This window comes from Lethenteron reissneri, chromosome 14 (assembly GCF_015708825.2).
Source record: "Lethenteron reissneri isolate LAM-NWPU_2019-01 chromosome 14, ASM1570882v1, whole genome shotgun sequence".
Lineage (NCBI taxonomy): Eukaryota > Metazoa > Chordata > Hyperoartia > Petromyzontiformes > Petromyzontidae > Lethenteron > Lethenteron reissneri.
Genome location: NC_083792.1, coordinates 3465061 through 3488919, shown reverse-complemented (window position 1 = coordinate 3488919; position 23859 = coordinate 3465061). Strand labels below are relative to the sequence as shown.

Here is a 23859-nt window from a genome sequence, read left to right as displayed (position 1 = left end):
AATAACCTTCCTCTACAGCGCGTGGTGTGACACTCACGGTCCATGCCGTTCGGTCCTGCAGCACGTTAGGTGCTCTACGTGGTGTACAGTGTGCATGGTCCATGGTTTCGCTCTCTCGGGGGCATCAAATTTATTATTTGATTCACGTGCAACCCACCTGCGAGCAACCCACCCTTGATTGCCCCCGAGCTCGCCACACCTCGGAAGCCGAGCGAGAACGAGTCTGCACGATCTATATTTGGCGTGTTGGCCCCCCGTGGTCGTGTGGATTTGTCTCCGGGTCCTCCGGTTTTTCCCCTCCACATTTAGAATGGACGTCACGCGTTTATTTGGCCACCGCTATACATTTCCACACGGTGATAAGCCGCTTTGTTGAGCTGTCATCTGTTGACGGGTGACTTCTTAAAAAAGAGCCGTACAGCTCAGTGGGCCTTACCTGGTCAAATAAAAATGGTAAAATAAAAAGTTAACAATGGTTGGGTGGACGACCACCATGCCACAACATCCACACCGCTTTCGACCACGTACACAGTGGGTCGCAACCACACAGTCCTCACCTACTCACTCATCCCGCTCCTCCACTCACTCGCCACTCCGCAGATCACAACACCTCCCTATTCTGCTTCTTGGCTCACACTGCCCCACTTTGGAATTCGCTGCCCCCATCGTTCTCATTCCCCAATCTCTTACAATAGTAATAGTAATAACCGCACTCGATTCAATGCACGTGCTACACTCCTTGTCACTTCTAACTTCGATTGTGCCGTCCGTTGCTTGCGTTTAGCAATACCGTACAAAATTTTTTTTTTTTAAATAACAATAACAGCTGCTGTAGGTTACTACCGGCAGGCGTGGGAGAGCGACCTCTGACCTGTTGGCGTTGCCGTCGCCGATGAGTTTGGCCACGGGGTCGTAAGAGGACACGAGGTGACGCGAGAGACCTGGCGAGGGAGCAGCACGCACACAGCGAGGCAAGGGGGACAGCGTCAACCCCTCGGGAGCTTCCAAGCAGCGGGTCGGGGCATTGCCTCGTTACACGTCGTGCGGTCTCCGTTCTGGACGACCACAGTCGCACCACTACTGCCGGAGAGTTTTTAATTTCCCATTTGTGCATCGGGTATCCGCATCTGCTACGGTTTGTGCAGCGGATGCGGTTTAGTGTCGACCATGAGCTAAGACCTGAAGCACCGTCAGCAACTGCCTGCGAGGCGCTGCAATCAACTGCGAAATGTCTACGACAGGAAAACCAACTAACAGCGTGAGTGAGGATCCTTCGTGCCGGCCGTGGAACATCCTCAACACCGTGGAGATCAACCGCGAGGAGCCTCAGCGGTGACAATCGCCGAGAACTCGACGTGTTTCGACCGAGTCAGCGGTGCGTGGCGCCACTGCGGGCGACCGCTCAGAAGGCTGCGTGGGGGCCATAGAGAGCGGAACGGAAGACGGGCGATGGGAGACGGGCGATGGGAGACGGGCGACGGACAGCCAAAGACAAGGCGACGCCACCCAGGAGCTTGGAGTGACGAGAGATGGGGGACAGGAAATAAGGAATGAAGACGTATACAAACACAGCAGACAGGGGCAGACACAGGAGACAAAACCATGGGTGAGAGGAAACGGGAGACGGGAGGTGGAGACAGAAGGGGAGGGGGGCAGAAGAATATGTCAGAGACAGAAAATGGGCGACCTGCTGATGATGAGATGAGATGGGAGACAGGATGATTAGCAGACACGGGAGGCCAGAGACGAGAGGTGAGAGGGGCGTGAGGCCGCTGGGCCTGCTCACCCTGCACGTAGGGCCCTCGCTCGGGGTGCTCGCGCACGCGCAGGTTCGACCCGGCTCTCCGCCGCGTCGGCCGCTTGAGGAGGTCGCGCACGGCCTCGTTGTAGATCTCCACGAAGCTGAGGGGCGGTTGCGCAGACGCGGGCGGGGGGAGGATGCAGGCGGGGGGAGAACGCGTGCGGTCAACGCTCGCGCAACAGGGCGGCCCGGCGTTGCGATCCATTGCTGAGCTTCTGGATTAGGCCACGCAGTGATCTGGCCAAAGTTCTGTCGCGAGATCCTTTGACCCGACATAGCACGAACAACTAACACCGTCACACGTACGAGCGCTTAACGCGCCAGTTGTTATTGTTGTTATTGGGGACGCCACGGTGGCGAGATGTTAACTCCCTCGTCTGGTATGCAAGAAGTTGTGGGTTCAATCCCGACATGTATATTTGGAGTTTGCATGTTCTCCCCGTGGTCGCGTGGATTTCTCCGGTTTTTCCGTCCACATTTAGAATCATGCGTATAGAGAATTAGGCTGCTAGAAATTTCCACATGACGATAAGCCACTTCGTTGAGCTTTCATTTGTGGACAGGTCACTTCTGAAGAATAGCTACATAGCTCAGCAGGGCTTACCTGGTAAAATAAACATAGTTTACAGTCGCATAAGGCTCTACGGCAAATTTACGTCTCGTTTAGATACGTGCGAGTGCGTGTGTGCACATACGGTATTTACAAAACCCAGTACCTCACTTCCACTTTGTAGGTGGTTGTGGCTCTGGTGTCGCGCTCGATGCGAGTGAAGAGGCCCTACATGGGGATCACAGATGCCGATTAAACCGACGGTCGCAGTCAACAGACACAAACACGGCCCAGAATGCAATGGAACAGGAAGATGCTCTGAGATCGATTCGAAGCCGTACAATGCATAAGCTATAATGTATAAACTATTTTTTTATTTTACCAGGCAAAGCCCACTGAGCTATGTAGCTCTTTTTCCGAACCCACCTGGCCACAAATGGTAGCTCAACCAAGTGGCTTATCACCGTGCGGAAATGTATAGCAGCCAAATTCTCTAAAGGCATGTTTCCAAATGTGGAAAGAAAAAATCGGAGGACCCGGAGAAAAATGCATGCGACCACTGGAAGAAACATGCAAATTCCAATATACAGGCATCAGGGTCAGGCTCGAACCCATGACCTCCTGTATACCAGGCGAGGCAGTTTACATCTCGCCACTATTTATAACGTGCACATTTTCACAAATCATCAAATACCCAGTCACGATTCGGAGGCTCCGCGCAGCTAGGCTCAGGGTTCCTCATAGGCCCGACGAAACAGCTCCCCACAATAATTATCATTGCTGTAGTTTTAGAAGCAATATCATCGCACAGTGATGTGAATAATAGCCATGGAAGGTGTATTCCCATCATCATCAGCGGTAGTAGCGGTAGTTACGATATTACCAATAGCAGTTATTTAAGTAGTTCAATGCATAGGGCCAGTATGAGATCAGGGGTCTTGCAATGGCTTGCATTGCTACGGTGCTTTCGAAAATGGCATTATTATTATTCTAATTAATAGATTCGTGCTCAATATAACTGCAGGAGCAGTGTTAAGTTTCACAATAATCGATTGTTATTCATAGCATTTGCTTACGGGAATTATAAATCCAGGTTTATTATACCTTCGGCATTGACGTTTTTCTGAATATTGTGAGCAAACTGAACTCTTAGATTTTTTTTTAAACCCAACACATTCGTCAATAACACAGCGTGTGGCTTGAAAGGACAAGCATATAATGGGCAACGTTTTAGGCAATGACCCTTCCCATGTGCTATGAAGAAGGCCGATTGCCCAAATACGTTGCCTGTTAGAAATTGTTTGATGTTGTTTGTTAATTGTTCCTTGTGCACGACCACTACCAACGCAGCAGCAGCAGCGTCACCAAATAATTTGTTTTCGTTGAGTTTCCTCATTCATCTTTTCCGGCGTGTGGCACACTCCAACAATGAACGCGCTGCCCCACGTTTCAAGCCGCACGCGTCAGACCGAATAAAGTGCTTTGTTGAATTTCGACAATTGAAACAATCACCTCGCAAATGCGTGGAATCAGGCCCAGCGACTCCTGTAAAATAAACGGAGCACAAAATGGATGAATAAAACATCCGCAATCCTTTTCTGTCCCGAAACAAAACTAGCGACACAAAAACTTTTGACGTGAAAATAACCACGAGTGGGCCTTTACAATAACAAAGCGTGAATAAAAAAAAAAACTTAATTTCCAGGAAGATCATTTTCACTGATGAAATAGCAAATACAATCATAATGGCCCAGCAACAAACCAAACTTTCACATTACAACCTCACTGGGCAGGGATTGTTTTTAAATATTCGACACGTTCAATATTGTTACCACGTACGAGGAACATCCGAGTAACAGCAAACAATTTCCAAACATTCAGTATCTACTTTCGGGACATAACGCAATTACGTTAATTTATGCGAGGCAGGAAGATGAATGCGTGGATGCAGGGAGCGCACACAGGTCAGAGACGACAATTATTGACCGTCAAGAAAACTCCGTGTGGGGGCTCGGGCGGGGACACGTCACGGCTACCCACCCAAGGGGACAGCGGCCGGAGCGCGACAAATTTACGATGGAGCCGCAGCCAAGCGAGAGAGAACGTGCCCGCGTGGGGGAGGGTTCCGTCCTCCGCGGAGACGGAGCGATTGAATCAGCTAGTGCGCGAGTGCAGGGCGCAATTGCCGCATCGCAGAAGTGTGTCACGGGCGAGGGCTCAGCGAGTCCTTCGTCCAGCAGTGGATGGATCACGTCACGGCTGAGGCTACGAAATCGCAACGGAGGTCACGGTCACGGAAATCGTGGATTTGAATCAAGTCTGCCGGGGAAATCTTGGAACTGGCTTAGGAAAAGCATTAAATGTGGGCGCTTTCTTTACTTCCTTTCAAACATTCCGTAGGTCATGATGTGGGACAGTGTGAGCGCCTCGGGGATGGTGGGGGGTGAGGGGGGGGGGATGAGGCTGGGAGGGGCCTAGGGCTGTCCCTACACACACCGGGCACCCTTAATATGTTTGAGAGGAGGTGAGTTGTAAGCCACTTCGAGTTGCCGAGGTAATTAAGCAATCCAGCTATCAAACAGCGATGTGTCTGTCTCGCGAAATTTGCACACGATACAAATCATTCCATTATTACGAGATTATTATTATTGTTTTTTCCACACACATCGGCCGAAAATCCTCACCAAATAATGACCATGCCAAAATCGCAGCCTTGGTTATGCTTGTTGATCACGATCATGATGATAATTATTTCGTGTGAATGAATATAATGGAGGAATGACTGGAGGGATGACCTCACCGGTGTTCCCATCATGGTGTAGGTCTTCCCGGAACCCGTCTGCCCGTAGGCAAAGAGGCTGGCGTTGTAGCCGGTCACGGCGGCCTCCACCACCGGCAGGCCCAGCTCCTGGAACATCTGCCCCGCACACCGAACACGCAGACAAAGATCCCCCAGGTGGACGTTAACACAATGTTGGTGGCAAGTGCAGGCCGCAATGTCACACGAGAGGGGGGTCGGTGGCCAACACTCCACCACGGGCAGGCCCAGCTCCTGGAACATCTTGGCCACCTTTGCCTCCTCAAGTGCTGACGTTCGCACACCGCACCAGGTACCCATTTAAGGGCTGAGTCGACCATTTAAGGTTGAGTTGACCTAAAACACACACGCGCGCGCGCACTTTAAGCCTTGTAGCCGCAGGGCCAAGTGTTGCTAGTAACGGTGGAATTATTCCATTGCCTCCACGAGGATTTTGGCGAATCGTCACAGTTCAGCATTGCAATTACATTCAAGAATCCATCATTCTCTGAAATATCTTGCTGCTGACGTGCGTCCATCTCTGCACTTGAACCAGCTGGAGCCTCCCGTAAACCACGTGGCTTGTGCGAGGCCACCCCCACTCCAAACCCCTCCCCCTCCTCCCCCCTCCCCCCGCCGCCCGCTGTGAAAACAGACGCCGCTACTCCTCCGTGCAGCAGCGTCGAGGCGCTTGTGGAGCCTCTTCCTCCCCATCCTCACCTCTCGTGACCCTTTGCTTCCGTTATCCCATTCATTTTCCGTCCTTTGCCTCTCATTTCACAATCGTTCTTTTCTCTCTTCCCTTTCCCATTTTCTCTTTTCCCCCATCCTTGACTCTACTCCCCATCCCGTGGTGGTGGTGCCACGGGTACAACGTTGCAAGTTACGTACATCAGACGTGCACACGTACATACAGCCCGCTGTGCCAGATCACTGCTGGATGAGGGCCTGCCCATGCCGTATGGATGGTGGAGGTTATTTTTTTATCATACTTCCCTGGTTAGTGCCGGTTGGTGAAGGCAGCGAGTATGGATGTTGAACTTATTTCGCACCATACGGAGCCAACCGTGCTAATCGGAGGTGCGGGTGGAAGGACAGCAAACTAAACACTAAAAGCGGTTCTTCAGAAATTAGTTTTTCAATCTGGATATTGCAGACGGCCGCAGAAGCGCATCTGAAAGCGTGCGATGCCGTGACCGTCTTTGTTCGATGGCTAGCAGGCAAAGTGGAAGTGGCAAAGTAGAATTCAGCCCATAACTCTTACATGTATTTGGGATGAAAGGTCACCAGGAGATGGTAATACATCAATGGATTATTGATCCTATCCGTGCAGATCACACAATATATCCACTCGTATTCGGTGAAGGAGGTGGTGCGCCATGGCCAGGAATCGAACTTGTATGCGCTGGGTTCAGAGCACAGCGTGCTAACCACTATACCACTGCTCCACCCACACTGAAACATGCACTGGAGCTATGCACTTTTAAATCCAGATTGAAAACTCGTTTCTTTAGAACTGCTTTTTATGTTTAGTTTGTTGTCCTTTCCCTGCACCCCCGGTTAGCATGGCTGGCTACGTACGGCGCGAAAGAAGTTCAACATGTACATACGTACATACAAAGATGTGTGGGCTTTCTCCGGGTATTGGACAAGCATTCCGAATGCCGGACCGTTTAGCTTATTCCTTGAGTACAGCCAACGAAGAGCAACTACGAGAGACAGAGTTGGCAGCGATTGAGCAATTAAATTTGCTCTGTCTGAGAGTTTTGAATGGCAGATGTGCCAACCCACCCACCCACTCACCACCTTCACACGTGTATATTTGGGGCAGTGCGAGGTTATGCGGTCCGTGGTTTGGAGTTCATAGCCCTCGGTCGCACACAGGAAGAGAGTCTTCGATTTACTCACAGAGCGCGTTGAGACTCGCTGATGATTTCCATGGTAAAGGGAATCAGTAATTTGTTTTAAATGCCCTTTACCAGGAATCAAACGTGGTGCTGTGGCTTGCAGGTTATGCCTTGTATTTACAATCGACTTGAGAGCATTTATTCGCGCGATTATCGACGAACTAAACGTGTGGACAGATCGATTGGCGTTCACGTACACACAGCGAGGAGCTCCAGAGCCGCTATAAAGGTGAACGCTCGGAGGATTATATCGCTATTCTTCCTCCTTTTGTTAGATTCCTCACTACCACCACCACCACCTCCTCCTTCTTCTCCTCGTGTGGTCCCCCCTACAAAGTGCGTCAGCTATTGATGAAGGTGGCTCAACAGGCTCGGCTGGCCGGTGTCTCATTCCTCCAGCCCCAGCGCTTTCACGAGCAAGAAACACAAAGGCGGGGAAGACGCACGGACGGACGGACAGACGCACACACGGATGGATGGATGGACGAAACGTACGGCCGAACGGATGGACGATCACACGGATGGACGGACAGAACGAACAGACGGACAGACGAACGGACAAACGGATGGACGGACACACGGACGGACAGACGGACGGACAGACGGACGGACAGACGGACGGAGAGACAGACGGACAGATGGACAGATGGACGGACAGAACGAACAGACGGCTGGACGCATATCCCAGAGGAAAAAATCTCCCTCCTAATCCGACATTCCAACGGATCCGGTTTTTCAAGGGCTCATAGCTGAGGTGGAATCCTGCTCCTAAAATGTCATCCTAACAAAAGAGAGGGGGGGAGAGAGAGACAGAGAGAGAGAATAGCCCCACAGCCATACCTTAAATGCCATTCGCCGCAGAGGGCGTGCAGCCATTGTGAGGAATCGAGTTAAAGCGCAGGTTCCATAGCAGGTGGCTGTTTTGTAACAAATTGTCTGGCCGTTACTTTTAACAGCCTCTAATTTATGAGATCCCACGTTCAATTGTGAAGCCCACAATCCTTGAATACAGGAACACCTCTTCGTCGTATGGCTAATGTTGATGTACCGCAACAACTATCTTTTTATCCACAATAGAGGGTTTTTTGGGTTAGATCGCGTAAATATATAAATGTGTCGTTAAACCCGCCGCCACCTAACACAGCCGATTGGTAAGATTTGTCACGTAAATGAAATATGCCGATTCGTTACGAGTTCAGCACAGGGGTGTGTTGGGCAGTAAACCCACATTTACAATTCGAGTACATGTTGTGGGTTTACTCTCCAACACACCGGTGTGCTGTACTAGTATCCAATTGGCACGTTTAATTTACATGACAAACCTTACGAATCAGCTGTGTCGGGTGGTGGCGGGTTTCACGACACATTTATATTTTCACGATCTAACCCAAAAAAAAGTCTATTACAGAGAATATCGGTCGCGAAAGCCCCACTACCACTACTACTACGACGCGTTAAACTAACTCTAGGTATACACCGAGGTGGCTCAGCCGGAGTGTATTTGCCGCGACGATGCCTCCTCCGTGCTTGTGAATCGGGCACCGAGTCGTTCCACGTCTCGCGGTGGGTTCTGGGTGACGCCACAGAGTTCCTAACTTTCCATTTACGCATCAAGCGTCCGAGTCTACCACGGTTTGCGGCGGAAGAACACCGAATGGCATTTAATTGAATAAAATGAGGTATATTCTTGGTTCTTTCGGTAAAGTCACGTAGAAGGGAAATAATAAAATAATAAAAATAAAACATATTTTATTATTTCCCTTCTATGTGACTTTACCGAAAGAACCAATAATATGAATCCATGCAGTCACGAAAGCTTTAAATCGAATAAAATGAGCAATTTTTTTTTTTCCCCACCGGGAGTTAAAACATTTTGAAAAGCATGTCGCTAACTTTGTATTTTCTTAGTCCACTGCTGGATGAAGGCATTCCCATGGAGGGTTATCTGACCGTACTTCACCACACTGGGTGTGGATTTGTGAATGGGTGGCTCGGGACCAGCTCGGATATCCCCCGCCACTCGCGTCAGCTGGCGACCCGGGAATCGAACTCGGCTCGTCAGGGTTCACGAGTGGCGACACGCTAACCACTGCGCCACCGCTCCACCCCGATGCATTCAAGTGCCACACCAATCTTTCTCTTTGCCGGCCCCGACTCGGTGATTTAAAATCACGATGGGACCTCTGCCCCGTGACAAATTCACACAACAAAAGGGACGAATTTGTCGATAACGTTTTCCTGCCACATTCCTCGATATCCGCGCGCAGGAGTTGCGAGCACACACACGCACACGCCCGCACGCGCACACACACACACACGCGCACGCCCGCACATGCGCGCGTGCGGGCGCATTAAGGGGAACCTATTGAGCCCGAAATTGTTCTCAAATGGAACGCGCTGTGGTTTTATAGCACGACATGTGCACACAAAGGTATGAGGATGCTGCTAAGTAAATTCAATGAAGCGAATAGGGAGCGGGGGGGGGGGTCTGATATTCAGAACCGGCGGAAGTTAACTCAGGACAGCCAGGGCTTCGGCGAGTGAATTTAAACATCTTGCCAAGATGTGCTGTGAACCCGGTGTAAACATCTTGGCAATCAAAAAAATGGGCACAAATTTCACATTTACTGCAGGATAATAATAATAAAAATTGCATGTGGCAATCTCACAAGCTTGTTTCGTACATTTCTATGAACATCTAAAAACGTCAACACATTCGTGAATACCGCTGTAGTCTGTGCCCCTTCAACGGAGGAGAAATAGCAAAACGACACGAACTCTCTCTCCCTCTCTGCTGAAGCTCTCTCATCGCGGCCAGCAGCAGCAGCAGACCTCGACATTGGTGGCATCGAGCTCCCGAGCCGTATTGCTGCTGCCACACGCAAGAACAGAACCGCATTATAATCCAACTGGGAAGGTTCGTAGCTACACGACTTGCTTACGTACGTCTAAGTATGTGGGGGGAGTGGTGGCGCTGTGGACAAGGGTTTTTTGCTCGAGTTTTTTGTAGGTTGGGTTTGTGCACCACTGCCAAAGGCTGCACCACCAAATAGTTTTCACTTTATCTAAATCTAGTTACGGCAAAATCAAGAGCGTAAGATAGACTCGTGGCGGTACTGCAGCGGTTGGCGCGATGTGCTGTGAACCCGGTGACCCGAGTTCAATTTCCAGCGAGCAGCGATCGATATCCGAACCAGTCTTGGGCACCCCAATCCCCACCCACCGCCTTCCCAACTCGCCATGGCCCGAGTGGTGAAGTATGGTCATAAAACCCCCCACCACCCGAACGTGACGTGGGGAAGCCTTCATCCGGCAGTGGATTCACCGAGAGCTGTAAACATTTTTTTTTACAATTTCTAGATTTCATGTCTTTAACAGTGAACATGAAAACTTTTCTCACTTAAACAAAAATATCGCAAACAAAACCGATTAAAACTCAACACGCTGCGCGTTACTCGATTGTGCCCTTCACGCGATAGCCCCGGGGATCATCTCATATTCACTTTTCCAAAACGGTTTTATCTTTCTTCTGGAAATATTTGTTTTCTATTTACGCGTGCGCATAGATGTGTATGTGTTCCCGTGCGTTGCCGCGCCCGCGTTATTCCTTTCAACAAATTGACGTCAACCCCTGAATATCAGGGGTGGGGGGGCGGGAGGGGGGGGGGGTCGCCTCGACAACTCCGGGCTATGCGCCCACAACGACCGGGACCCAAACAAAAACACAAACGAGGGGCTGGGATTCTGCGGCGGGGTCTGGGGGTGCGCGTCGGTGGCTAATTTACGGGCGAACGCGGTGGGCGGGGAGCGTGGCCCGAGGCGAAAGTTTTTGTGGCGGCGGATAGCGGGAGATCGATTCGCGGTTGCGCTGACCCCGCCGTGGCCAAACCCTCCCTCCCTCCTCCTTGCGCCGCAAATCTGCCGCTCGTGAATCGCCGCTCACAATCGCCGCCGTGACATTTAGTGGCGCCGCTGACACCGGTAGCGGCCATTTCGAAAAAGTCCGCCGCACTCGCCCCCCCCGCCGCACCCCGCCGCCCGTGCCTTGTGGACTGCCGAGGGCTTCGTGGGCCACGCCGAAAGTAAACTGAAGAGTAGATGTCTGGAGAGGTAAATAAGATTTAGATAAAAAAAATTAAGGAAATTGCAAACGTTTAGGGAGTTTTTTTGTTTGTTCTGTTTCCCCTGTCGAGGGTTGTCGCCGCTTGAGCGCGCGCGTGCGCTCACGATCGTGGTGGCCCTGGGGTTTTTGCGGTTTACAGGATGAGGTTCATGGAACGTTGCGGATTTCTACCCGGAGAGACTCCCAACGTTGGAGGCAAGCAATCGGGGGGGGTGGGAAAGCGAGCTGCTCGATTCAATTCCTGAAGAAGCTCCCATCACTTGGGAGCGAAACGTCGGACATCGTGCTGAACACCGCACGACGGCCACTGCCCCGACAACACGCCGGAGAGCTGCACGGCGCATCCGCTAGATCCCACACGGCGGCAACACAACCGCGACGAGGTCATCGCGCATCGCATGACAAATGCCACAAGTCCCACGGGGGGTCGTGGGACACTGTGCAGCCAGGCAGGCACAGTGCCTGCAAGTCGGACAGCTTCCTCCAGCCACGGCCGTGACGGCGATGCGCGACTTGCCGCGACCACGGGGCCGTGCGGTTTGTGGAAGGTGCCGTGCGGCAACTGCTCCGTGAAGGGCCCCGCGGGGTTTTCGCGGAGGGTTCCTGCCCGTGGCAGCAGGCAACGTCGCAGTGCGGCTCGCACAACCCGCTTTCCACCGCCTCTCCACACCAAGGGCCGGGGACCCGTCACTGCCGGGCGTCGTTTCTCCGTGGCAGCCCCCGGCCATGGTCCAAATGTGCAGCAGCAGCAGCAGCAGCGTTCAATCCACACCGCGCGCTTTCAGATGCGCTTCTGCAGCCGTCTGGAACGCTCTTCTTCCTTCCGATATTAGGAAGCCATTGGAGCGATCCACATTCAAATCTCGATTGGGAACGAATTTCTTCAGAACTGCTTCTTGTGTTTAGTTTGTTTGTCCTGTCCGCCGCACCTCCGATTAGCCACGGTTGGCTACGTACGGTGCGAAAGAAGTTCAGCGTGCATCTCTTTCGCCCTAAGCTTTCGAGTGACACTGAGCTTGGCTCCTGGGTAAATTATGTCTGTGAAATAGTGTGCTTTATTATCATTGCATTGCATTATTATTAGTGTAACAGGCCTGCCTCTGCCGATGAGACTCAAAGTCTAAACCGATTCAGAGTTTGGCAACTTGAAATAACGCGGTTGTAAAACTTTGGTCCAGAGGCATCATGGGCTGATGGACTATAACGTATTTAATCTTTACTGATAAAGATAGACCCATACCTGTATTAATCTCGATCATAATCATCATCGTAACTCAAGGATGCAGGCCTTCCCTACACCTTTAAGGCATGGGGGAGTTTTGACCATACTTCACCACACTGGTGAGTGCAGTTTGACGCGAGGGATGAGGTCAGAAACGGTTCAGACACCACTCGCCATTGATGTCAGCTATCGAACTTAGGTCACCGGGTTTATAGTGTAATGCTCGAACAACCACATCACCACTCCAACCCACTTATTCATTTATTGCTCGTTAAAACACCCTTCACAAGTGCATGTAAAGAGCTATCTGCCATTGTTATGACCCCTCCTATCCGTAACATTCAGCAACCTTAAATTTCGATTTAAAGCTTTCGTGACTGCAGGGATTCATATTCTTGGTTCTTTCGGTAAAGTCACGTAGAAGGGAAATAATAAAATAACAACACAAGCAATCATCATTAGGTGTGGTTTTCACACCTGATGATGATTGCTTGTGTTGCCATCGAAACGTCATGAGCATTTTATTTTTTATTTAAATTTTTATTATTTTATAATTTCCCTTCTACACGACTTTACCGCAAGAACCACGAATATTCACCTACCTTGTAGAAATTATTTATAAGAACACACCTTGCTGATGAAACTTAGTAGACCAAAACCAGCCCACCGTTGTCTTTCTTAATCCTTTCCCAGTCTGATGACGGACGTGTACGTCAACGGTTTTTCTTCCGATTCCGTCCCGCTAAACTAAAATAACTTTATCCGTACGTCTTCACGTCGGAAGAAGTACCGAGGCTCACAAGAGGCCACGCGCAGGAGGCCGTGTGGCTCAGTCTGTCGCCAGCTATCGTAGAGTGCGGTTGTATCGCTACACTTCTCTGCTGTGAGTACAACGTCTTTCAAAACAACAGCAGTACAGCCTCTTTAAATAAAATTCACGCCAAACGCTTGTGCGTACCGATATTCAGCTGGTAAACGGGACATCCACCCTGTAGCTTGCGAACGTCTCGGAACGGGAAAGGGTTAATAAACAAGTCAATTGCAAAACATTATCCTTTAAGGTGACCGTAACCTCATGGAATAAATGTAATTTGGTTTCCACGCACGCTGCGGCCGACACAAGGACATCCTTGTGAATGAGCTGCGTGCAAGCTCAACGGAGAGAACCTGGCCTATGAAACAAATCATTAAAATTTGCAAAAAAAATCAACGCCAACCCACGCCATAGGAATGGCTGACATTCAGAAGACAATCCGGCTCTGTGTAGGACAGGGCCCTATCACTTCACAGCACGGCTGCCTCCCCACTTCGCCCGCATCATCGCCCACACAGGAGCCCGCCTGTGGCGCGTGCGGAGCGTGGAACCCGCGCTGGCCAGGCCCACGACGGGGAGACGTTATCCTAGTCCAGCGTGACACAGGAAGACGGAGCACAGCTCGCGCTCAACTTGGCCTCACCGCTGCACCTTTCCAGTGGGCGCCCTCTCGACCTTGACCTCGAGCGGTTGCTCATTTTCATTGAACATTAACAACGGTTTTCCCCAAAATGACATTGTAAGGAAGTCAATGAGGCGCAATGCATCGGTTTCGTTTCAAAAGTGTGCGAACAGTTTCCGTGCTGCAGCACGAGCTTTGCTCACTGGATCTGCCACTGGGCCACACAAACAACGAATATAACCTGCGATGGCAAGACGTCACTGGTCCTGATTTCCTTCCATTAGGATGAGGCTACCTGTTCGGAAGTTATCGCATACATACGTCACGTTAATTGTTAAATTGTACATGAAAGAAAATAACTCAGTTATGCACATCCCAAGTGGTATCTACGGCAGGCTAAACACCGTAATTCCTTGCTTAAGGCGGGAGATGCGTTCCTGAAAGAGTGTCGCGTTAAGCGAAAGCTATTTCCCCGTGAGAAAGAATGTAAAAAGTGGGGGTTGCAAGATACGAAGAAGTACGCGCATGCAGCGAGATGGCGGGATGAAGAACTAAGGTGAGGGTACACTCCGTCCAGTATCCCCATTATAACGGCGCGCGTTCCCCGTTATAACAAAAAGTGTTCCCGAATAGAAGAACCGCGTTGTTGTAGCGACAACGCTTTGTGTGAACACGCGTCAAGCGACGACTTACTCTACGTGATCGGGACAGACCGTTTGGGCAGCGTTTACTACCGGGCTATCGACAGCAATTACAACCTGCCCGCGATATAAAGCAATTGTGCTTAAACCTCACACATAGGACGCCGTTGCGTTTGATACATTGAAGATAAGGCACTTGACGAGGCCTCTTGTGTAGAACTGCTACCGAGGACCAATGTCTGACACTCAAGTCAAAGGGCATGTGCATTAGCCTGGCAGGCACTTCACGACACTTGAATACAACACTTGGTGGGAGAGATGCTTGGCTTCTTTTATAGGTCAGCAGCTCCAGGAGACCCTGGGTGTCGGTCACGTGGACTTGTCACGATCTGTACTGTACAGGATAGCACCGACGGGTCTGCGGAGCGGTGGTGCAGTGGTTAGCACACTGCGCTGCTATGAATCCGGCGACCCCGAGTTCGATTCCCGGCCACAGCTGTCACGTCCGTGGCGAGTGACATCTAAACTAGTCTGTCTCCCCTCGGCCCTCCTGGCCAACCTGTCCTGACTGGTGTGGTGTCTTGGTGTGGTCTGGGACTGTTCTTGCTGTTCTAGATTTGAAGTTTTCGTGACTGCAAGGGATCCATATTCTTTGTTTTTTTCGGTAAAGTCACGTAGGTGAAAACGAAATAAAATAAAATTTCAACAACTAAATTAAATCACGACGTTTCGGAAGCAACACAAGCATCCGTCACCTGAAACGTCGTGATTTAATTTAGTTTTATTTTATTTTGTTTTCACCTATGTGACTTTACCGAAAAAACAAAGAGTATGTTCTTGCTGTTGTTTTGCTGCCTTACCCAAGCTTGTGAATGGGGTGTACTTAAAGCCCGCGTGCTTTATCTACTTTAATAATAATAATTTACACTTATAAAGCGCGTTTCACCCAGAGGTCGCAAGGCGCTGCACAGAGCTAAAAGCAAGCAAGTATATAACTAAAAGCAATTCTCAAACCTAACATAAGCACGCAGGGCTCATGATTTAAGCACGGATACAAATAACACCCCCCACCCCCTCCACAGACACACTCCCAAACCCCATAACCAAATTAACATGAAGAAAGGGCCTTTGAGAAAAAAATTCCTAGGGTGGGATTTCAATATTATATTGGATGGGAGTGAATTCCACACCTCGGGGGCCACACGGATTTATTTTGACCGATTTTCTTTCCTTTCCTGTACTTTGCACTGCGATCGTTTTTTTTCTTCTTCGCACTGTTTCGCTGTCGTAACTTTCTGCCCCCGCCGCTTGCCAGACATCTGTGATAAAGAGCTTCACAGCTCATCGATTTCTCCGGAATAAAATAAAGATTCTGATTCTGAATCAGTTCAACTACCGACCCTCTTTCTTGTCTTTTTTGTTTAAGCGAGAGAAAACGCGGCAGCTCCTTTTCGTTCGGGTTTCACGGGAGCCGCACCACGGGCTGTCCGTACTTTACGCAGTTGTGAAAACTAGAAAACAAAGAGCCTCACTTTCAGCAAGCGCACGCGGCCGGGGCGCGTTGGAGAGCGCCCGCTGCTACTGCTGCTGCTGCCGCCACAGCAGCAACAGCAGCAGGGGGTGGCGAGCTACAGCTAACGCCAAACACGCTCAGCCGTCTTTGTCTCCCCAGAGCTGATCTTCGCACCCACGCTGAAGCTCAAGTTCATACGCGATCTCTGGGCCTTCGCTCCCTTGTCACCCGAACTGTGGGAGTCTCTGGGCCTTCGCTCCCTTGTCACCCGAACTGTGGGAGTCTCTGGGCCTTCACTCCCTTGTCACCCGCACTGTGGGAGTCTCTGGGCCTTCACTCCCTTGTCACCCACACTGTGGGAGTCTCTGGGCCTTCACTCCCTTGTCACCCGCACTGTGGGAGTCTCTGGGCCTTCTCTCCCTTGTCACCCGCACTGTGGGAGTCTCTGGGCCTTCTCTCCCTTGTCACCCACACTGTGGGAGTCTCTGGGCCTTCTCTCCCTTGTCACCCACACTGTCGGACTCTCTGGGCCTTCTCTCCCTTGTCACCCGCACTGTGGGAGTCTCTGGGCCTTCTCTCCCTTGTCACCCACACTGTCGGACTCTCTGGGCCTTCTCTCCCTTGTCACCCGCACTGTGGGACTCTCTGGGCCTTCTCTCCCTTGTCACCCGCACTGTGGGAGTCTCTGGGCCTTCTCTCCCTTGTCACCCGCACTGTGAGAGTCTCTGGGCCTTCTCTCCCTTGTCACCCGCACTGTGGGACTGCCTGGGCCTTCTCTCCCTTGTCATCCGCACTGTGGGAGTCTCTGGGCCTTCTCTCCCTTGTCACCCGCACTGTGGGAGTCTCTGGGCCTTCTCTCCCTTGTCACCCGCACTGTGGGAGTCTCTGGGCCTTCTCTCCCTTGTCACCCGCACTGTGGGAGTCTCTGGGCCTTCTCTCCCTTGTCACCCGCACTGTGGGAGTCTCTGGGCCTTCTCTCCCTTGTCACCCGCACTGTGGAACTCCTTCCACCTAAAGACATTTCTCTGTCAGTCGGCGTTTGATATTTTAACTCAGAGCCACTTCTTCTTACCCAACCCCACACCCCCATTGTCATTGATATAAAGCGCCTTGAGATTTTATGAAAGGCCCTATACTGTATTATCTGAAATTATTAATTATTTCTGCCGCACTCGTACAAAGGCATAGTTGAACTGGCAAACTTCAGATCAGACTCGGATAGCCGTTGCCACCGCGGAAAATGCACACGCAAACACGGGTCCGGAATTGAACCCAGCTGGCCAGGAAGGTGGCACGGTGCATTCAACGCTCTGCCACTCGCCACCACCACCATCGTCGTCGTCGTCGGCCATCCACTGCTGAGTGAAGACCTTCAGACACTACAACCGTCGATCAAACGCCCCGCTCCGCATGAAGCCGACGATCCCCCATGTAGCCATCGCAGAGACCCCCCCGCTGGGGCGAGCACCGATTAACGCCGACGAGGCACACGACGGAGATGGCGTAGCCCAGGAGGTTTCGGCAACTTGCAGCTCCCTAAGGGCCACCACCGTCTCGGTGGTTCTGAATAAAGCAGTGCCGCTCTTGAAAAATTAAGTTCGAAATAAATATTTAGGTTTTTAGGCTTGCCGACCTCCCCCCCCGGAACAGCCACCAGCCACGTTTTGTCTCCCCGAGTGCTTGTCTGGTAATAATCATATTATCGATCTCGTGTCGCTGGGCTGGGGAGCGGAGCGTGGACAAACGGTGCACGCGCACACAGACGACGCTCCCCCCGTCGATCGCCACGTGGGCAGGTACGGGCAGGTGCTGTTAGCGAGCAGCCGACTGAGGGCAACGCCGCACAACACCCACGGCTGCCTTTGTCTCCCCGGCGCTTGATGTTTGCACGCCGCGCCCGGCATTCACCAAACGGCACGTTTGGACGCCACTTTGCCGGTGCATGGCCGGGAATTGAACCCATGTCGCCAGGATGTTACCATAGAGCACCAACCATGAGCACGCAGCAAATACAAAGATCCCCCTTCTCGCCTCAACAGGCTGTTGGGACAAGCGCTGTTAGCGAGCAGCACCTATGAAAGCCGACACGGCACACGAGGGGGTAGTAGGTGGCCAGCACCACACTCGGCCTTTTGTCTCCCGAGTGGCGATATTTACACATTGAACCAGGTGTTCATTTGAGGCTGAGTTGACCTAGGGGAGGCACAGGACAGCTTCAGGTAGTCATCCCTGGGTTCGAGGTGCAGCGCGCTAACCGCTCCGCCACCGCTCCCCACACGCACACAAAGACAAAGATCCCCCATATAGCCTTAACAAACTGTAGGGGCAAGTGCTGTTAGCGAGCAGCTATAAAAGCCGGCACGGTACACGAGGGGGTGGGCGGTCAACACCACGCCCGGCCGCCTTTGTCTCCCTGATGGCGATGTTTACACACCACACCAGGTACTCATTTGAGGCTGAGTCGATCTAGGGGAGGCCCAGGACCGGTTCAGACAATCGTCACTGGTGTTGGCCGTGAGCGGGATTCGAACCCGGGTCGCCAGGTTCATAGCGCAGCACGCTAACCACTACACTACCGCTCCCCACACGCACACACCCACATACATACACACCCTGACATACGGGCACATACAGAGGCAGACAAGCTTGCAAATACAGGCCAATATCTCTGAACATATCCCTATATACATATTAAAGAGATGCACACATGTCCACAGGTCTCTTTAAACACAGGGAACAATGATTCTGTAGATCTGTGTGTGTGTGCTCTTTGGTTCTTTCGGTAAAGTCACGTAGATAGAAAAGTTATAATTTAACAAAAGTGAATAAAAATAAAAAATTAAAAATAATAAAACACTAATGTAGACTGTAGCCTGGTTCTTAATCGGAGTGAGTGTACTGGCAATCTATAATGTAGACTGTAGCCTGGTTATTAAGTTTGGTGAGTGTACTGGCAGTCTATAATGTAGATTGTAGCCTGGTTATTAAGTTTGGTGAGTGTACTGGCAGTCTATAATGTAGACTGTAGCCTGGTTATTAAGCTAGGTGAGTGTACTGGAAGTCTATAATGTAGACTGTAGCACTTTATTTTTATTATCATTTTTGTATCTACGTGGCTTTACCGAAAGAACCAAAGAATATGAATTCCTGCAGTCACGAAAGTTGTAAGTCAAAATCTGTATGTGCGTTGCGAACGCCCCACCACCCCCATTCGTATGGCTTGTGTTGACCTAAACGCGTGATCACGAGCACAAGCCCGTACGAGCTGAAATCCAAATCTCCGTGAACGTGCACGCAACGATAACAACCGCAGCTTCTAAGTACACACGGCACCTCCGTAACATTGTTTCTTCCCTTTCGTAACGTCGTCGAGGGCGCTTCTGTAAATGTGCGTGACCCGAGCCCCCGAACAAAAAAAACAAAAAAGTTTCAACGATGGAATTAAACGCAGGGCGGATTTGCTCGGCCCGCAGTCGTTGACACACAAGCAACTCCGCTCGTTTGCGTTTGCCGCCCAAAAGGGTTTTCCACGACCGATTGAACGCCGCACGCGGACGGGGTTTATTTCTTTCTCTTGTAAACCTCGGGATTAGCGCGCGGGCACGCGGTGACGGTGAGCTGAACGCCACGGCGGCCTGGCGCGCAGGGAACCTGTTTGTTTTTAAAAGGATCGGGGGTGGTGGGGGGGGGAAGGCTGCGTTTGAACACAAATTGTCACGGCAAGGCACACAAAAGTCCGCCCGTTTGTACGGTGGCCGGCTGAAGCTATAGGCAGTGGCGGCTCCTGCAAAATCTCTCAGGGGGGGCAAATGTCTGGATGATTGATATGGATAAGGTCCACCCATGCAATGGATACATTAACAGCTTAAGCATGTAAAGGCAACTTCACTTCTTTAATATTAATGAAAAATAAAGTGACTCTTACAATACATCTCCTTGTTTGTTTCTATACTCACTATTAATAGAATCCACTCAAGTTTCTTTTATGAAAGATTCCACTAGGTGGCGACAAATTATATTGTTGGATGAAACATGCTTACGTATGATGACGTAAGCACGTTAGGGCGAGCCCTCCCGGAAGTCATAGAGAATGCATTGGAGCGCCCGCCGTTCGAAAAAAAACATCTTTGAATGTAAGTCTATGGGGCCACTCGGGGCGATTCTCAGCCGGAGTGAAATCGCCCAAAAAGAGGCGGTACTTCACAGAACGTGACATGACGCTGATTGGACTATATCCAGAGGCACTGTGACGGCTAGCGTGACTCTGTGGTTGAATGACATTGGTGGTGCGTCGCCCAATCGCCCTAATGAAGAAACCGCCCCTGGCTATAGGTTTACCTGGTAAACGTCGTTTTGATTAAAGGAACAAAAAAAAACACCACCCTAAAATGCTATCGTTTCATTTTTTTCACGGACTCCAGAGGCGATTATTATTAAGCTCGGGTAATATTATGTCCACCTGTCCGTCCATTCGAGGTCACTTCACATCATCATCCTCGTCATCCGCGCCTCCGATTAACGCGGTTGGCTATGTACGGTGCGAAAGAAGTCCAACACACATCATAATCAATCAGCCATGTTCAATCCACCACTAGACAAAGTTTTCCAAAAGCCATCGCCACCGCTGCTGCTGAAACTCCCCGCGGTGGTGGCGATGCTGGCGATGCTGGTGCGGCACGGAGCGGACTGCCCGCGCCGTGGCGACCGCGCTTCTTCACGACGCACGCTCCCGTCGCTTCTTCACGACTCACGCTCCCGTCGCTTCTTCACGACGCACGCTCCCGTCGCTTCTTCACGACGCACGCTCCCGTCGCTTCTTCACGACGCACGCTCCCGTCGCTTCTTCACGACGCACGCTCCCGTCGCTTCTTCACGACGCACGCTCCCGTCGCTTCTTCACGACGCACGCTCCCGTCGCTTCTTCACGACGCACGCTCCCGTCGCTTCTTCACGACGCACGCTCCCGTCGCTTCTTCACGACTCACGCTCCCGTCGCTTCTTCACGACGCACGCTCCCGTCGCTTCTTCACGACGCACGCTCCGTCGCTTCTTCACGAAGTCCCGTCGCTTCTTCACGACGCACGCTCCCGTCGCTTCTTCACGACGCACGCTCCCGTCGCTTCTTCACGACGCAGGCTCCCGTCGCTTCTTCACGACGCACGCTCCCGTCGCTTCTACACGACGCACGCTCCCGTCGCTTCTACACGACGCACGCTCCCGTCGCTTCTTCACGACTCACGCTCCCGTCGCTTCTTCACGACGCAGGCTCCCGTCGCTTCTTCACGACGCACGCTCCCGTCGCTTCTTCACGACGCACGCTCCCGTCGCTTCTACACGACGCAGGCTCCCGTCGTGTGGACCCAAAGGCCTCCCGGGCGCCGCCTGGGGTCACTTGGGGGAATTGTTTGACCGTGCTTCAGAAGCGACGTGGCTGTCACAAACGATAGCTTAACGAAGTGGCTTATGATCACGTGGAAATGTATAGCAGCCGAATACTCTGATCGCATGTTGATTCTAAATGTGTAGGGGAAAAACCGGAGGACCCGGAGAAAAATCCACGCGATCACGGGGAAGAACATGCAGGATCGAACCCACGACTTCCTGTATACCAGGCAAGGCAGTTAACATCTTTCCACTGTGGTGAGATGTTAACTACTAAACCCACCCCCTCACCCTGACACTCACTGCTTCAAACTCCAACCAACGCTCGTGGCCAGACCTCCGTGGTTTTCACACAATCTCGCCGATCCAATTATTTCAAGAAAGGTTGTCTCTGTCAGCCAACTCCTAACCGCAATCCCTCCGCGCGCACAGCAGCAGGGCGGTGCGCACGTGACACGCAACTGCCAGCCTCTGCCCAAGGAAGGGAAGTCGTTCCGTCTCTCGTCTGGAACTCCCTTCATCGTGGTCGTTCACAGTCGACTCACTCGCCCTACTTAAGGCCAGGCCCAAGACCCTCCTCCTCTGCTCCTCCGCCTGTGACTGCACTGCGCAACGCGAGGCATCATTCTCCCCAGCACCGCCGGCTTTTCTTCTCCCCGTCTTGTCGCGCGCCCTCACACCCCATACCCTGGGGCGCAGCGTGTTTGGCACGGATCCTGCTTGCAAGGAATGAAATGGGCATCGCCCTGTTCAATTTCCCCCCCCCACCCCTCTCTCTCTTCGTAACCGTTCGGCTCGAGGGTCTCGGTGCAGTTGTACTGCCTGCACACTCCGTAACTATACCTCCTCCCCAACACAACATCGCCGCCTTCCCCATCTCCCAAGATGCCCGTAAACATCAGGCTCCGTAAACATCAGGCTCCGTAAACCTCGGTAGAAAGCTTGTTTTCTTCTTCTTGTCGTCAGCATCGCCTTCCGCTGGACTCCTTGAACATTCAGCTTTCGCCCCAAAGGGAATTTCAAAATGTCAGCTGTTAATGAATCGCAACGGATGGTGGCGACACCGATGATCGAAATCTGGTACATGCGGTTGTACTTATACGCCGTATAAATCCACCGCACGTGTGCTGAACTTCTTTCGCACCGTACGTGGGCGACCGCTCTAATCGGAGGTGAGCACTCGGGCGACCTCACAACACGACACGGCTCCTGCTCCCAAACTCCGCGGGTCCACCTCCGCCCCCGCCTCCAGCTCGTGTGTTTTTATTTGTCCTGCCCGGAGTTGTGTTCCCAAATAGACGAATTGGGCCCTCTTGGGATCTCAGAAGCGGGGGGGATCGGTCGGGGGGGCGGCTGAGAGAAATCGGCGGAAACGGCGACTTCCACACGAGAAACAATCATCGGCGCGTCCATTTTTGGGAACGCGGAGAGATGCGCCGAGTTTAAAGGGAACGCGTCGCCGGATTCATCGTGATGTGCGGCCACCGAGAGAGGCGTAAACACTCCACGCACACGCGCGCACACTCCCTGCACAGCCAAAGCACAGCCAAAGCGACGGCGTGAAACATCTGAAACAAAGCCCAGGGGGCTCACGATGCGCTCGGGAAGACGTGAGGGCAGCGATAGGCGGCAACGCGCCGTCAGCGGCGTGTCGCACGAGCGGTATGAAATGACAAGAGTTGTGTGTCGAGAACATGGGGCAGTGATTCTCGACCTTGTTGTGAAGGTGCCTCCCCACGCACCTCCCCCGCACCCCACACCCCCAATCCCAAGTTAAGAAGGCCGCAATCCACAGGGAGAAAGTCACGCGTCTCCACCTCCAGTCAATGCGGCGTTGGCAAAGGAATTCGTTTCGTGCTGTGCACGTTTTGTGTTAGTCAGGCATTTTGTTTGATCTCGTGCGCGCGCGCGATGCGTGTTCCGCGTTAGTAGGGGGCATTCGTTTCGCGTTGCGTGGTCGCGCTGTCCGACGTAGCGCTGACGTTCCCCGTAGCGCGTGTTCAAAACAGATTCTCCTGCACAGTGTCCACGCCGCGGCCTCTGCTCCCCCCTCCCCCGCCCCCTTCACCCGCGTTGAAAACCACGACTGCGGGTCGAGAAACAGGAAATGCAACGGTCACCGCTTACATTGCGCTGTTCACAATACAGAGCAGCAGCAGCAGCGCGCCACTTTATTCATTCTGAGAATTCAAAGCCAGGTTGAAAAGGTAACATTTCAGACTTTTTTTTCCCTAAAGATATTTGATTTTTTTGCACGGCACGCAGTTTGCTGGGAATTGAGTTCCAAGCCTTTGGGCCCCAGCGTACGAGAAGATGAAGAAGGGGCCGCTCACCCCACACACACTTTTGTTTTGTTTGAAGAGAGAAAACGTTGCGGCAACTAAATTGTCAGTGACTTGTGGGGCTTGAGACAGTCTTTTTTTTTCCCACAACCCACCGCGGCGGTCTCCACATTCTTCCGGCGATGGAGCCTCCGATGAGACCACC

General features: G+C 51.9%; 1 protein-coding gene across 1 annotated transcript in view; it reads right to left on the bottom strand.

Moving 5' to 3' along the window:
* Nucleotides 1-23859, bottom strand: part of LOC133342166 (stAR-related lipid transfer protein 9-like) — a 69514-nt gene that overhangs the window by 19362 nt on the left and 26293 nt on the right. Inside the window, exons 4-8 of the mRNA XM_061551134.1 lie at nucleotides 5152-5268; nucleotides 3864-3896; nucleotides 2518-2579; nucleotides 1787-1902; nucleotides 872-941 (exon numbers count right to left, since the gene is read on the bottom strand). Coding sequence (XP_061407118.1) covers nucleotides 872-941; nucleotides 1787-1902; nucleotides 2518-2579; nucleotides 3864-3896; nucleotides 5152-5268 — 398 coding nt within the window. The remainder of the gene's footprint in view (nucleotides 1-871; nucleotides 942-1786; nucleotides 1903-2517; nucleotides 2580-3863; nucleotides 3897-5151; nucleotides 5269-23859) is intronic.